The sequence below is a fragment of the Helicoverpa armigera genome, chromosome 23, assembly GCF_030705265.1.
Source record: "Helicoverpa armigera isolate CAAS_96S chromosome 23, ASM3070526v1, whole genome shotgun sequence".
In the NCBI taxonomy this organism is placed as follows: Eukaryota; Metazoa; Arthropoda; class Insecta; order Lepidoptera; family Noctuidae; genus Helicoverpa; species Helicoverpa armigera.
Window position 1 is genome coordinate 7,400,679 of NC_087142.1, and position 16,650 is coordinate 7,417,328.

The window sequence follows — 16,650 nt, forward strand, 5'->3', positions numbered from 1 at the left end:
TGTCCTCTTTCAGGCTCTAGATTATCTGAGTACTAAATAACATTGAAAACGGATCAGTTTTAGCTTGAGTACGGATTACTAACAAAGCAAACATTAATACCACACAATAACACAATAACGACCAAACACCAAAACTCGAAGCCCAAATACCCCAAGACAACCCTTAAAATGTATTAAACACAGATAAAATCAAAATGGTGACATTAAACTTTGCATATGGGGCCAATTACGACAGTATTCGTGTAATAACGGAGATACACGTGAAAATAAATTAATAAAACCACCCCCAGTTAAGGGTTAAGATTTAAACGGGTAGATTATGATCTTTTAACCCTTGTTTTGTAGATGTCATGTTATGTTGTTAGAAGGCTTAATTTTTGTATGATTTAAATTGTTTTACTCGGACAATGGACTAAGTCCATTATAATACTTTGTAATTTTTGAGCCAATTATGAGCGGAAAACCATTTTCAGCGGTATAGTGCTGTGACGATTATTTTACTGAAACTTTCAACCAAGCAAGCAAGGGTTTATTATTTAACTCTGAAAATTAAGAGGATGGCGAATACGACTGAAAATATCGTAGTTTAGGTATCATTTCTCCATTTATTTCAAACAAGATCTACTAAATCCTCTTAAAGGGTCCTTTGTCATTTCATTATTATTATTTAGGTATTGTTAGACTACACATCAGATGAAAACGATATTTCCTTCAAACCAACAAACAAAATATTCCCTAAAACAAAGGAAACTGGCAACACCAAGCATACAACTCGACCAATTAAAATTAGAATATCTTAATTCATATCGAAGTATCAGGGTTGCCATCTTAATGTATGTTCGTACCCTAATTCTGGGGTAAGTGGAGATAAACTTAGCTACTTGGACATGTTTATACGCCTTAAGTGAATGTGTATTAGCGTGTTTGTTTGTTTGTGTGGCTCCTATCTTGTTAATATATGTGTAAGCCGTTAATTTACATTTTGGTTTGTGTATGGTAGGAATCTTTAACGTCAATCATTTTTTAAAATTGATAAGTAGATATCTACTTATTTACTTATTTGTATGTAATCCCATTGATTTCAATGTCATAAAAAACTGACCGTCTAATAGAAACAAAAGCTTTTTTCCCCTTTTCTGGTTGTAAGAACGGCGATGTTCCTAAAATTCACTGAGTGTTCCAATATTCAAGTAAATTGGTGTAGGTAATCTACATTTCCGAAGAGAATTGAGTCTAAGGAGATGAACAAGAATTATCATTATACTTCTATGTAGAGCACCGCCTTTTAACTTTTTCTCACTTTTGTACGGAATTTACCAAATTTTTGTTTTAATATTTTTCGTGTTTTTTAAGTCAACAAATTCATCAACAATCAAAGAGTTGACCGTACAACCAAACAGTACTGTCAACAACAGCTTCGATCACAATCATATGGCCGAAGATTTATCCCCACAACGCCACGCCAAGCCACCAATAAACCGTCCTACGGTCATTGCACGTATCTCCCGGTATGTGGGGCGGCCCAATCGATATTGTTTAAAATTCACTATAGATCGCTGGCTCAGTACGGGGCCATTTGGGGCCGTGCGAAGTGAGAACGTCTTGGAGAATTCATTAGGAATTCATCATCATCAGCATTTCAATCTTGATGGTTGAGCACGAATGTCGTGGGTGTCGAAGGCTTAGATCTTGGCTAATTAAGTATGTTGCTTATTCTAAGTACCTAACTCCTTTTATTATGCATGGCTGTGTAATGAACTGGTCAATACTCCATGCTCAATTTTATATAAGCATTTTAAATGTTATATAAGAGGAACATATTATATAAGAGAAACAATAAAGACACGGTATGGCACAGCTGGTCTTAAGTATTAGGGCCTTTTTGTTTTAGAGTAAAAGACATGAATCGTTTGTGTCCTTCCGTGTCGTTTCAGTAACAGAATTAAGTTATTTCTAACATTTTCAGTTATATCTATTTAAGTATTTTTGCCTTTTAGATATCTCTAATCCAATTATCACGTGCTAATTTAATTGTCCACAGCATGCTACGACTTTTTCTTCTAATTTAATAATAGAACCAATTTAGTGCCTAAATAGAGGGTCAACGTGTCAACTGTTTGTCGATAATTTGAGCAAAAAGTTCCAATGCTTTCATAGATTAATTGAACGTACAGAAAGAACTAAAAATAGATGCTTAAGTGTACCTGTAACTGAAGTTTTTCTGCGGTTTTTACGTGACAACTGACAGTAGTTAAAGAAAACACTAGAATACACTATATAAGAAAAAAATAGAATTTTAAAATACATTCTAGTTTTTTTTCTGTACAACATTTGTCACGTCTATCGATCAAATACCTAATATACTATGTCTATAAGAAAACTTTACCAATATCAATATCGAATAAAATTCATTCGAAAAAAAAACGATTGTTGCTCAAATCGATCGGTGTCGAAATTTTATGGCGAATTCTCGAAATAGAGATACAACCATCGATTATTCGGAACGATAAATAATCGATTACCCACGTAACTGTAGTATCGAGTGTATAAATAATCGAGTTCATTGAACTGGCTCGCGATTGGTGCGCTCCTGGTCTCCCAATGTCAAGACCATGAACAGGTTCAAACACCTGTCACGGAGTCTGAGAGAAAAAAAATGAAAATCACGAATTATCCAATAAGAAGTGGCGAGTTTTCTGACTGCTTTTGTACGGAATTCGGGTGTGAATGAAGACATAAGCGACAGCGGGTATTATTTTTTTAATAATCATTGCAGAATAAAAATGAATGGAATTTTTTTTATAATAAAAAGGTAGTTTAGCTACTTACTTAAGGGTGTAAGGCATAAATTGGATCTTCGTCTTATCGGGGATGTAACTCAGTGGTAGAGTGTCTGCTTCGCATGCTGAAAGTCCTGGGTTCAAATCCCAGCATCTCCAAACGCTACTTTTTGCATTCGACATTATTTACGCTGCATCAGCTAAAATACCAAAAGGATACCGAAATTTTTTTTTACAGATTGTTTACCTACTAACTTTTAGTCATAAGTAACTTTTTACAGAGAATTTGATAATAAAATAAATTTTGTTAGAGACTGCTTTCATACCACTAATAAAAACCCTCTAAGCTCGAGACTTAGCTAGGGCATTGCCTTGTTCCCAGATTTCTCATAGCTTTCCCATTCCACGCTCCGCTACCCGCTACCCGCTACCGCTTATCACCACACCCCCACCCTGCGTACCTCCGCGTCCCCTCATCGTGACCGTGTCAGAACAATCACTTTATTGATTATATCCATCCCAACTGATACCGTAATACAATCCAAAGAACAAAGTCTAGATTCTTTTAAAAGAATCCAAAGTCTTTGATTCATGAATGGCTTTGGATCGTGGAAAGTAAACGTGATTTTTTTTGGTGTTTGTGTCTAGTGTGAGTGGGGGTTTGTTTTCTAGTTTTTTTTTTCTTTTGTATAGAGTATAGACAGATGTTTTTTTGTGTGAGACACAATACATATTAGAACAGAGTATGTGTGTAATATGTTGTGACTGAAAAAAATTATGGGGAAAACCTGCCGTATATTGGCGTATATATATTAATTGGGCGTAAATAGTTTGATTGAAGACCATGTTGTAAGGAATGTTTTGAGCATGGCATACTATGGATGAACTAAATTATGGGTACTATGGGAATCTAAATTGATATTGAAAAATTAAACGATGGTTGGATTTTGTGAAGGAAGATATGGCTGGAAGTGATATTACTACTTGTGAGATGATATCAATTGGGAACAAATATAATGACCACCATAAAATGCTTTGATACCCTAAGTTTTGCAACCAGAAATATCTACTGAACACCAGAAAAATAAAGTCTAAAAATGTAATAGTACCAGCTATTTTAGTCACGACTTCACTTTAAATTGTATTCGACCACCAAATTTAGTAAATGATCACCAACTCTTGACGACCAAATTAATGTATTATTTTTGCCTAAATAAGTCACTGTGATTGCCATAAAATGTAGGATTATTACCAAATAAAGTATTATGATGCCATATTAAGTTATGTGTCCGGCTTGCAATGCATGCGTGAGTGTCAGTATGACGAGTGACAGGGGAAAATGGAAGAAAATGACATATTGCGCCGACGCCAAGTAAAATTGGGAACAGGGCAGGAGAAAGAAGAAGAAGAATGTGTTTCTCAATACACTCTTATCGCACTGTTTAGAGGCATGCAATAGACAATTTTCCACGCTAGTGCAGGAAAAGGGTCCCCATAATGTTATTACATTTATTTTATCAGGCCGAACTTATTTTTTTGGAGTCAGTTTACTTAAACAGGATAGCAAGATGTAAAAACTTTTTTGATGATCATTTACTACTTTTGGTGATCATTTACTACTTTTGGGATAACAATGATTTTTTTGGACTCATTTTGCTTAAATAGGATAGCAGAATTTAAAAACTTTGGTTATAATCTTACTTTAAAATGGTGGTTTAATTTTGGTGATCATTTACTATTTTTGGCTTACGCATGATTTATTTTGGAGTAATTTCACTTAAATAGGATAGCAAAGTGTTAAAACTTTGGTGATAGTTTTACATTAAAATGCGAGTTTCATTTTGGTGATCATTTACTATTTTTGTCTGCTGTTTGTTACTATATCTGGTGATCAGTTAAACATAAGCCATATCAATTGTTGAAGAATTATGGAAGAAAATGCTGTGGTAACCCCAAATGGATAAGGGTGGGAAGATGATGACGAGGGTATTCGATATAGCACTAATCAAAAACTTCAAAATTTACAGTAAACGAAAAACTATCCACTCAAACAAATCCATATTTACTTCCAAACACATAATGTTACTTTTGCAAACCCATCAGACCATAACACTAAACTTACACAGCTATCAGTCAACAAATATCTAAACCATAGACCAACCATAGATATTAGCACATAAATAGGCGGATGGGTGACCGGAAGCCGCAACAATCCGCTTCCGGCAGCCATCTAACTGGACACCTATGTTTAGGAGTTTGGTCGTGAATTATCTAAACTGAACGATTTGGTATTGTTACGGTTTAGCTCAGTGGTTTAGGGTTGAACTGTCAAGCTTATTTCTGTTATGCTTTGATAGTAAATTGCTCAATATTGAACCTGCTAATATATGGAATGGATTAAGTCGTGTATCAGGTATGATGATTTGTTACAGGGAAAAAAATCACTTAGATTAGGTACTGTAGACATTTTATAGGTATCAATGTGTTTTCAAAATGATGGAGATTATGGGGCAAGAATTTTAATATTGTTTTTTTTATTAGAGCAAGGAGGGTCTTTATATATTGACTTGTCCATTATGTCATCGACCTAAAACGAATAAACAAATTGATAAATCCATGAAGATTTTCATTCAAATAAAACCCAAAGTCCTGGTGTATAGCGTGAAACGCGCTTCAGTATCTATCTAAATATTAAGACCTGCTTGTGGAACTAGCTACAGTACCTATCTAAATATTACCTAAGACTAGGTTCCGAGAGGCATGTGCCCGCCCTGCAATGATATAAAAATGGCTCATGATGACACCTGCAAAACAGATTACATAGACTAACTATCTAAGGCAGGCCTTCTATCTCAACACATTCTTCTCCGCTATAAACAACAGCCGATCACCTACAGTTTTTTACTTCAATGATCTTTCAACCTGCTACGCTAAACACGAGGCTACTCTACTTTCGACATACTTTATATCTACCTTCATTTGTTTGTTTTTCATAGAAAAAAGGCAAAGAATACGAAGAAGGTTGCAGTACGTGATGGTTGTTGGTTAGCCCTTTTTATGGTGGAAGTAGATCAAGTAGGTACCTATCTGTTTCTTTTAGATACAGTCTGAAGAAATGTTTTTCTATGGAAAACAACTTATCGAGGGAGCTGCAGGTTTAATAACGTGTGTTAAAACTTTGCAGAGCAACCACACCTAAATAGGCATAGGTTTGTATATGTAAGGTTCTTATTTGTTTCGTCCTTTCTAATTCTCATTTCAATAACTGTTAGGTACTAAGGCACCTGCGTTAATTGCTTAACACTTATCCATTAAGTACTTTATGTACACGCAGGGTCTTCTTACTTACTTCTCTGACGCCTTACCTTTCAAACAAGACTTATCGTCTATCACGGCATTCATCTTTTATAGAAGGTAGCTAAAACGGTACTGAATTTATCCTACACCTTAAAACGCTACAATTCCAACAACGGTGTAACCGATCATTAGATTATAAAAAAGCGAGATTGTTTATGCTTTCACGCTCCAATAGATCTTCAGTTTATAGTGAATTATCTACAATTTCTGCGCACGGCTTCTGTTTTATGCATTTAGACTTCATCTCCGGTAACGAATCTTTCTATTATTGAACGATTTTCTGGAATCAGTTCAATATTTGTAACAACAAATTCGATTTTTAACCGTTTCGTCTGCATACCCGTAACATTACTTACCTACCTATATTTACTAACTTTATATTTCTTATCTAAACCATACCGACATATTTAGGTACCTTTAGGTACTAACTCTCAGTCTTGCTCCATACTTCCACCTAAACCTTTTCCGTCATTTGACAAAGAAAGCTTATCTATTGTCTTACGTTACCTACATAAAAAAATCCTGAAAGTCGAGGCATCAATTACTTTTGGTCTTTTCCATCCCATATGAAACTTCAGCGTTTACGTTACATGGTCCTCCCATTCTTGGCTCCGAAGCAGTCAGCTGTGCTGATCGCGCTCAGCATACAAACCACCCGATCTTGAACCCTAACAGTTATTGATTAATTCTATACCAACTCTATTTATAGGAAGCTTGAAGCAGAGGCAAGGGATTAGAAATCGGATGGTTTGAAAGTAGCTCGCTTTTGTTTCGTTTCTCTTCTGCTTTGAGTGTTAGTACTTATTACTACTATTGTTAGAATTTTGGCATAGGGATAAAGGATCAGTTAATTTTGGTCCTTTGATATTTATTAGAAATTTTCTTGTTAGAGTCTGTTAGGGATCTCTAGCAAGACTGTTAAGATCAAACCTCTCATTTTCAATTATGATCTACACCTTTAATATCTAGTCGTACATAATCCCGATAACTTATCATCAACGGACCCGTGTTTAGCGGTAATTGTGGAGCTAATCAATCGCACGTGTGGCCACGCCCACAATATTCAACACATGTCTCATTCTACTACTAAACACGCTATGTTCATCTATTAACGGTCCCAGACGTTATAATTAAAAAGCATTACGCGAATCGGCAACGAAACCGCAACAGGGCCCAACAGCGTCAACTGGCCGACATCCAACCGACAACACACTTATTATATTCTATGAACACCAGCTATAAACGTATTTCTGAACATATCACGTACACTACTACTAGCAATTCCAACCAATCAGCGCGCGACAATTCAACTTAATAGCTTAGGCCACGCCCAATCACGTAACCGCCTATTACGAGCCGTGTAACGACGCAGGCTTTTAACTCGGCGATGACATCCGATCGATGGCTATGCCGGTCCATCGTATTGCGACGTCTCGCTCTAAGGCCCGAGCGGCGCCGGGTCGGCTGGCGTCCCGAGTGCGATAGAGTCGCGTTTACCGCGCGTGTCTCGTCTCAGTTGCACGTCCGAGGTCGTAGGAGGGGGTCGCGTGCGACTGTTTTCGATAATCGGCCGCGCGTTCCGTACGTGAAAATCGGACAGTACTCCGTCAGTCACGTCCACGTAAAAACGGATATATGCCCAGAATATTTATTAAGTGGGTGGCTGTGCGTGACTTTTCCCCTGTGAATAGCTCGCCCCGTAAATGATCGCCCGAAAATAGAACGTTTGTTTGATAACTGAAACGTCTTCGCTGAAATAACGGGCGCAGCGTTTGTGAATATTTCAGCTGCAGAGACTCTGTAAACAATGTGGTCCAGACTTTGAAATGAAACTAACCAAATGTAAGGGACATTTTTATTTGTAAAGTGGACGCGAGTGTGTGTTACAATGGTAGTTGCTTGAGAAAAAATAGACAGCGCCCGAACGATTTTGATACTTTTGGCAATTAATTCAAAATGAAGTGTGAGAAAGCGCGGGAACTCTGTTGTGGAACTGTATCGGACTTGTTTTAGATTAATAACAGTGTTAAGTGACAATGTTGCCATATCAAGCGGTAGCTATGGACTACGCGGTGGCTTCGGCTGGTTTCCACCACCAGAGGCCCGGGGGCTTGCCCGGCGTGATGGGCCTGCCTGGGCCGGGCCCGGGGCTCAACCCGGGCCTGAACCCGGCCTTCACCCATTCCTGGTTCGTACAGACAAGCCCGGATATCTGTCGGCAGCAACAAGCATCCAACCAATCGCATCTCGAACCTGGGCACGTTTCTTTTTTCTTTATATTTTTTTATTTTCTAGTTAGTTGTTATGTACTGTAATTCAATAACACATTGATGCCTATATTATATTTAATAAATTTTGTAGTAACAAAAAAAATATTTTTTTCGATATTAATTGTTAAAAAATCAATGAGTTATTGAAACAATATTTTATTGCCTTAATTATTTTTTGCAGTTCCTTTATTTAATGTGCTTCTTTATCTGTGCTTATTCAATACGAATCTGTGTAATATTGTATACCCAACTATTTAAAAGTCCCATACAATATTACAAGTTTACTAACTACAAGAAGAAAACAACAGACTTTTTTCGTTTAAAATTATCTTGTCAGTTTTATAGCGGTGGAATGACTTAAGTAATGAAATAAAACAAGATAATAAAATGTTTTAAATGTCCACGCGACAGCAGAATGTCTGTCGAATATTTCCTGATTATATCTACACAGCATTGTTGTACTGGTTTCTAGCACGAATATAATATTCTTTGCCCTCTTACGTCATTTGGGCAGGAAGTAATTTTGTATTTTTGACCATCTATGTTCACTTAAAGTACCTATTTCATAGAAAATCGTACAGTAATTTGCGTATATGACATGAGTTTCAAAAACCAGATTTCCCATCTTGTCTTACTTGTATTTCACAAATTAATGTCAGCATTACCTCTATAAAACTCTAAGAACCATTTTATTTAACCATTCTGGTCCTTATTACCTACGCTTAAGTTGTACAGACCGAAGTTGAGTTAATTCAAGTGTCAGATAAACTGTCATCGATAAAGCCGTAAAATTATACATTAATTTTAAAAAGCAAATAATTTCAATCAAGCCCTCGAATTTAAAAACGTTTAAATAAATGACCGAAGCTAACAAGAATTTTCATCCAATAGATGAGCCTTTAAGTTTTCAATTAAGCACCCAAGTATCAAGATTATTGCTTATAAAAAGTTATAATTAATTAAAATATTGCAAACGATTTCTAAAATAATGACGCTGAACTGATCGCGTTAAGAAACTATCAAATTATGGCAATCTGTCAGTCATTTAACAATTTTATGGTGTGGTTATAGCGTGAAAGTTTGAAATGAAATCTCTTGTAGTTAAAGTATCTAAGTAGATTTACAGTGCACTTATTACCCAGTGATATAAAAGAGAGGAAACATTTTTTTGATTCTTCATTTCTGCTCTATAGGCTCAGATATTACTGAACCGATTTGAAAAATTGACTCACTGAGAAAAGCTACACTCGTGGGCTATACTTATTTAGACCCACGGGACGCGGATGAAACCACGGGAAACAGTTAGTTATCAATAAAAAGCAAAGATTTCCTTACATAACTACATTAATAAAAAAAATGTTATATAAAACCCACAACAACATGAGCAAAAAAGGTCCGTATTTATGTTTGAGAAAAAAATGAGGTTTGATAATATATTTTTTCTGTTTTTCCTCTATACCGTATTTTTTCGGCGTCTCATTTGTTGATGGTTCCCCAGTTCAATGTTTTATTAAATCGTGGGCTGCCTCCAAAACGTTTTGCTAAGTAAAGCAGTTTACTAACTGACGTGGACAGGACAGGCAAACAAATTAAGATTTTATCTTGTCATGACGTACTCTCGCTCACTTGAGCTTATGAACGTAAGGAATTGAGTAATTTATTTATTGTTTTAATTTTTGTGATGTAAGAATTATATTAATGAGGTAGGAAAAAAAGGCTGAGGATATTTTTGTAGTAATTTAATTATAATTAATTAAAAAATCGATAAAAGGGACAAAAAGTTAAAAAATACTTGTGATTTAATTCTTAACATATGATTTACTTAATGTTAAACTAAAATAAGAAGTGTGTAAGTATCATTTAATGAAATATGGTGTATATTAAAATTAATATTTTAACTGAACACAAAACACACCAATACCATAAAAAATCAAACACATGACACATACAAAAGAAAAAAAACTTAATACGTACACTTATTTTTTCCTTCTCGTCAGATCTAGATAAATCTTAACTCTACAATTTGAACAATATTACAGCATTCATATCTGCGCATCAAGATCACCTTCGTAATTTGTCGTTTTCCCAGAAAACCAGAAATATGGACGTAATGAGGCACTTGAATTTAAAAATAATACAAATACACGAGCATCTTGAGTCAAAAGTTAATTGGTAATATTCTAACAAGACTCTAACTTTGTTATAATTTATTACATTCATCATCTGCCTAGCCTTTTCCCTATTATAATTTACGACATTCTCACGATGAAAAATGTAGGTTTGTGATTACTTAGTAACATTTTTTTCTAATTTTATTAACAAGAAAAATGAAAGTTAGATGCTTTTACGCGCACTTGCGGTCGATAAATCGATTTTGAAAGTAAAAAAATATATTTACTATCGATATTATGAAGAGTTTTTGCCACATATTTTTATGAATGCGGTTTTAATCTAATCTCTTTGTAACACAAAAAACATATTTTAATAAAAAAATATAATAAAAAAGTATCAAGACTAACTGCGCCGCGAAACATCAAAGCAATATAATTGAGTACCCGGTTATATTAACTGGTTGTTTGCTCCACATCTTTAACCATAAACTTGAATACGCAACTCGACTTGAACCTTGAACGGTAACTGTCCGAAATAATTACACTTTCGTTGATGTAATTGCAAAAAAACTAGGTAAACAATGCTTTAGGAAAAGTTGGTAAGAAATTGTTGTGGCTGTTATGCGCGTTATAAAACAAAATTGTGTTAAGTATCAAGATTTTATTTTAATAAGTAGATGACACTAATTTATTTATAGGTTTTTGCAATCATTTTCAACACATGTTTCGGTAGGTATAGGTATCGTCCCACTGCTAGGCACAAGCTTCGTAGAGAAAGATTGTGTGAAATTATATTATTAAAAAAAAATACTTTATAAAAATATCAGAAAAATCTCATATCTGGAGCTTTATTACAATAAAATGCTCTTTTATCCAAAGAATTTACCTTTTATCTCACGAAACAAAAACTTTTTTGTCTCAATCACAAAACAGGAACCCTTTCACACTTCATCAAAATTTCTAAAGAAAGCCAAAAAACTGTTGAAAGATAAAATGTAAAAAATCACATCCGTAGACAAAAATATTTTGATTGAAAAATAAAGAGCGTTACTAAATAATGTTACACGCGTTTTTGTTATATGTGTAGGTAATAAATATATGCTAGTCAATGTAAGTGGCAAAGGGTGAAAAATAAAAAAAAGGATCAAGATTGGTAGGTTCAGTATCCTTTTTGAGAGTAAAAATAATACCATTTTCACATATTATTACATATATACTCTCGGATATATTTCACAAAAATAATAATTTATTGAAATCATAATTGATTGTTATAATAAAATATGGGAGGCAAAAGGTGTTTCCGTAAGAGCCCCCGCAGACCACAGACTTTTTATCGGCCGATAGTTTGGTCGGGCTCTTAATCAGTACGCAGATGTAAGCAAGTGCGCACACTATGACGATTTGGTATCGGCCGATAAAAAAGTTTGATGGGCTTCCCGATTCCATTCAAACTAAACTGTCGGCAAACTATCGGCCGACCGTATAATCAGTATTGGCTCCCTACCACACGCGCACACATGACGATTTTTTAGTCGGCCGACTAAGCCGATAGTTCAGTTCGCTCCGAGCTTTAACAGCGAATGGTCGATCGCGCGTGTTTTGTAGCTAAGCTAGTTATGCTCATTCGATAAAAGGCGAAATTTTTTTTCGGATAATCGAGTAATTTGGAATGCATAGTGTAAAATTTTCCATTTCATAATTTATCACTAAAGATAGGATGCACCCAATACTCTAGGGCTCTCTTTTTAATTTTCCTACTCCGGTGTATGAGAGCAATAATAACATTTCTATGCAATGTTTTATTAATTTTCATTGTTCGGTGCGACCACTCTTTTCACCAGTTGGTTAGAAACTAGCAAATAGTCGGCAGACTGTTGGATAGTGTGCGCTCTCATCACCGACTAAACTGTTTAGTTGGCTCGGTGTGCGTACTAGCAGGCCAACCCGACTAAACTATCGGCCGATAAAAAGTCTGTGGTCTGCGGGGGCTCTAAACAGTGGCACATATTCAGCTGCTTTAGTTTAGGATTTAAGGCAAAATATTTGAGAAATGGCTTTTAATGTGGGATTGTTAAAAAAAAACACAGTTGAAAATGAACCTGCAAAAAGTTGAAAAAATAATTTAACGTCAAAAGCCTTGTTCTAAATAATAACTAAACTCGAAAAACATCCATCAGAAAGCCAACTAAAAATATTATGATTATTCCCAATTTAAAAATCCAAATAAAATAATAATCCTCACTGGCAGCCAATAACAAAATAACCATCATTTATCGTAAAACCTCATTTCTGAACAGCTGAACTTGTTTTCATATAAAAACGGGAACTAACCGCAGCTACTCTGGTTCATAAGAGTAACCTTTGTAGTTTTGTGTTATGGGACCACAATTATGTTATTGTGGGTTTCACAGTGGGCAAAACTTAAACTGTACCTGTAAAAAATATTTGAAAACTAAAGTGCCTAATTGATAACTTTACCTTTTAGTGGCAAAGATACATATTTCCTAGTTTGTCTTGGCAGCGTTTAAGTTCATTGATTATTCAAAGAATACCTCAAATCAGCTATCCAGTGTATTTCACAAAGAGCAAGCTACCATAATACATATTATTACCAGCACTAGTTCAATACATACCTATATTATCGTCAAAAATTGTAAATCAACCGTTTTAACTGAAACAAAAGTACCTATTTTACATTAAAACAACATATCTCCAATTTTTTCGGATCACTTGCCCATAAATTGTCCGTAAAACTCGTATCTTAACCGTTTCATATTTCAACACAAACTTAACAATATAGGTTGACAGAAAAAATGGTCAACAAAAACCTAATATCAAATATCCGGGTTAATATTATGAAGTATTATCTCCTACCTCATTTTAGATGAGCTAAAATATTTTTTTGCACCTGAAAAACGAATTGTTAAGCAATTATAGTCTTTATGTACATGTGTTAAGGTATAATCTTAAATCGGTAAACGGTAAATAAGATTGGTATTTCTGCCGGCCCTTTTTGAATGTATGGATCTATTACAGTTTGTGTCGTTTTTTTTTAAATTTCATATAGGTTGATGTTTTTTGACAGTTTTAACTACATATACCTCATAAATTCATAAAAAGATATAGGTAACTTTTTTTCTGATTTTTGATTATGCTTTAATCCACGCATGTAAAAAAATCAGAAAACATATTCAATAAAAAACATGTAGCAAAATTGTCGACAGTTCTACAAAATATATTGCACAGTGTTCAACATGAATAAAAATCTATTCAAAATACTCAACATATTTATAACTATGTAGAGCTATATGCTAGCTTTATATTAGAACAGCCTGTAGATCTACTGGCAGCCTCAATCGGCTACCAACTGCTGATTCACTGCAATTCGTCACGCCCTCTATCCATTCCAGTTTTTACTACCGACAGACGAAGTTTGATACAAGACTCTAAAATATATCAAGCAACACATTTTATAAGTGTGTCAAACAATGCCCAGAGGTTAGATGTGTTAAAACGTTAGACAAAAAAACTTAAAATAAAAACGGTTTAGAAATATGAAAGACACAAAGATCGAATTTGGTTTTGCTTAAAATAAAGCTGCACGAAATTGCGCTTTTCGAAGAATCTAGCGATTGAAAAGTTTTTACAGGTTAAAGAAAAAGCCTTAATCTTGAATAGCCCCGTTATTTTATAAAGAACTGCAAAAGAAGTAAATTACAAAACAGTCAAAACCAATCCTGTATTTTTTGAGACAGGAAATAATAAAATATTGATCATAAAGAGAGACATACATAAACGAATAAAAGTAAAAAAAAACGATTTTTCAAAAACAACGATCGATTTATGTCTGCGGTTTCAACTCGAATCTTCTTACTGCAGGTGTTTTTTGTAATTTTGTAATGTTACGAGAAAAAAATCGATGTAATATTCTACGGAATTGCGAGCTTTAATACGTATCGAATCGCGTATTGACACTTTCTTTAATAATTTGTCTGAATAATGGAACTGTCGATATGAAAGCGTTTTGATGAATATGATTTTGAATCGAATTCAATACTTTGAAAGCAAATGTAAATATTGATCGAAACTATAATTATTCGGCAGCAAAAGATTTTTTCGAATAGAAATATTCAACACGAACTTTTATAGCAATAATTCTTTTTCATAAAAGAACTTGTGTAAACTTTTAGAACATTTTAATGCGGTTACAAATATTTCAGAAACTAGCTCCATAAAATGCCAAGTTTAATGGACATTCCTTTAGTAGGGTGGCTACAATCGATCACTAGCTGGACCAGTCCGGATTAACTGCAGGACAAGTGTCCCGAAAATGATCTATTATATCCCCCTTTACCTCATCAACGTACTTTTGTGCTGACCCCTGTTGTTTTAATTCCTTCTTTTAGGGTTGAATTGGTATTGGTTGGGAAGGGTTCCTCAGAAACGGCTCTTATTGATAGATGATTTTTTTTTTCTGTCACAACTTTTCCATAATATATGAAGCTTTGTTATTTAATCCAACGGTATACATAGATCATTATTTACCTACTTTAGGATGATTGTGAAACAGAGCTCACTGAAGCGCAATTTAGAACTTGTATGTAGCTAATCTATGATAAGCGCAATGCTTATTACAAGTCGTACTAAAAGCAAATAAAGCGAGGAATTTATAGTAAGTACTAACGAACACTCGACAGTAAGTTGGCAGACAAAAATACGGGAAAATTTCCTCACCCGTGCCCCGGGCGCAATCAGCCGTCCCTTCAGTCGATTATTGCAAATAACTATTATTTTCTTCTCCTTTCAATTGGCTGCGAATGCGGCCCCAACCTCTCTTTGTATTGCTAATTCAGCTAGCTAGTTTTATTTACTTAGAAAACGGTCGATATCGAACGTTTTCTCACTAAAACGAAGAGAAATAACAAACAAAATCCAATCACATAAACGATTATCACAAGCATTTGTCCATCTGACGTTTTGAAACCGCTATCACATGGGGCGCGTAATCCTCACTATTTTATTCATCAAATAGCTATCCACGCAAATCCCGAGTATTGCATTTATGAATGAAACAATTTTCCAGTTTCGTTACGATTTTGGCAGGCAATTTGCTAAGCGGGCGACCACCATTAGTCATACCCGTATCGACGCGTCTAGCAGATTGGTCATTTTTTGTCCCTATAAAGTGGGATATCGCCCACTGGGGTGTGTGGGCATGCGATATCATCTATTGTACGATTATTTTCACTGTGTCGACATTGCGTTGTCATAGTGGGTGCAATTCATCTGATTTTTTATCATTTTGAATGGTCAAGATTTAGGATTTTCATTGTGACAGTTTATTTTGAAAGTATGAAGCTTATTTTATAAACGTTATGAGAAATATATTGCAAAATGCATTTTATATTATTATGGATTCTTGCCAAGACATTGTATTCTAATGCAAGTGACTTTCGGGGCATTTTATTTATCTTATGCCCATCAGAATATACCATCTAAAGTACACAATCCTAAGCTCCATTTTACAGAAAAAATAAATTATTTACACTACTTATAAACATAAAACTGATAATATAATCAACCATTCATTAATTACAAGGTGTCAATTCACTAATAAACAAATGACATATTCAATGAACGCGTTGCTCAATTTGTATTCGTGTTGCGTGTCAAACGAAAATTGGATATGACGTGATTATTAAAGTCTGCCTAAAGAGCGGCAATTTGGCCGGCGTACAAATCGTCCGTCCCACTGGGCCTGCTCGGGACGGGACGCTGCCTTATTTATTTTTGTCCGAAAATTATTGGGCATTGTAACACTGTGCAGTGGGTGTTAGGGATGTTTTTCGATGATGCATGTTTTTAAGATTAAAAAAAAATAAAATATATACAGCTATTAAACAGTTAAGTTATTATTCAATTTGACTAAGGATCGATTTTTCAATCGCCAAATAATTTTTATCTGAAGAATATGTTTGAAGTTTATACACAAAAATATGTCAAACCGCCATATTTATTCCTAAGATAAAAGTCAAAAAACATATTGTTAAGCAATTATGATCTTTATGCCTACAACAATATTGTCGTCAGTATAAAAAATGCACAGTGCTCTATTCTTTCAATTCAATCTAT

The 16,650-nt window shown here is 34.7% G+C and overlaps 1 protein-coding gene and 1 non-coding gene across 6 annotated transcripts in view; both read left to right on the top strand.

The window, feature by feature from the left end:
* The window catches only part of Trh (trachealess), a 165,061-nt gene that overhangs the window by 101,523 nt on the left and 46,888 nt on the right, over positions 1-16,650 (top strand). The window contains exon 1 of one of the 5 annotated variants that reach the window (XM_021331068.3): positions 7,586-8,394. The exons of 3 other annotated variants lie outside the window; for them this stretch is intronic. In XM_021331068.3, the coding sequence (XP_021186743.2) occupies positions 8,174-8,394 (221 nt within the window). In that variant the 5' untranslated portion in view covers positions 7,586-8,173. Of the gene's footprint in view, positions 1-7,585; positions 8,395-16,650 lie in introns of those variants that run through there. One more of the 5 variants, XM_021331069.3, reaches the window with a different exon arrangement.
* On the top strand, positions 2,868-2,939 carry Trnaa-cgc (transfer RNA alanine (anticodon CGC)). Its single transcript has one exon. It is a non-coding gene; the product is annotated as a tRNA-Ala (tRNA).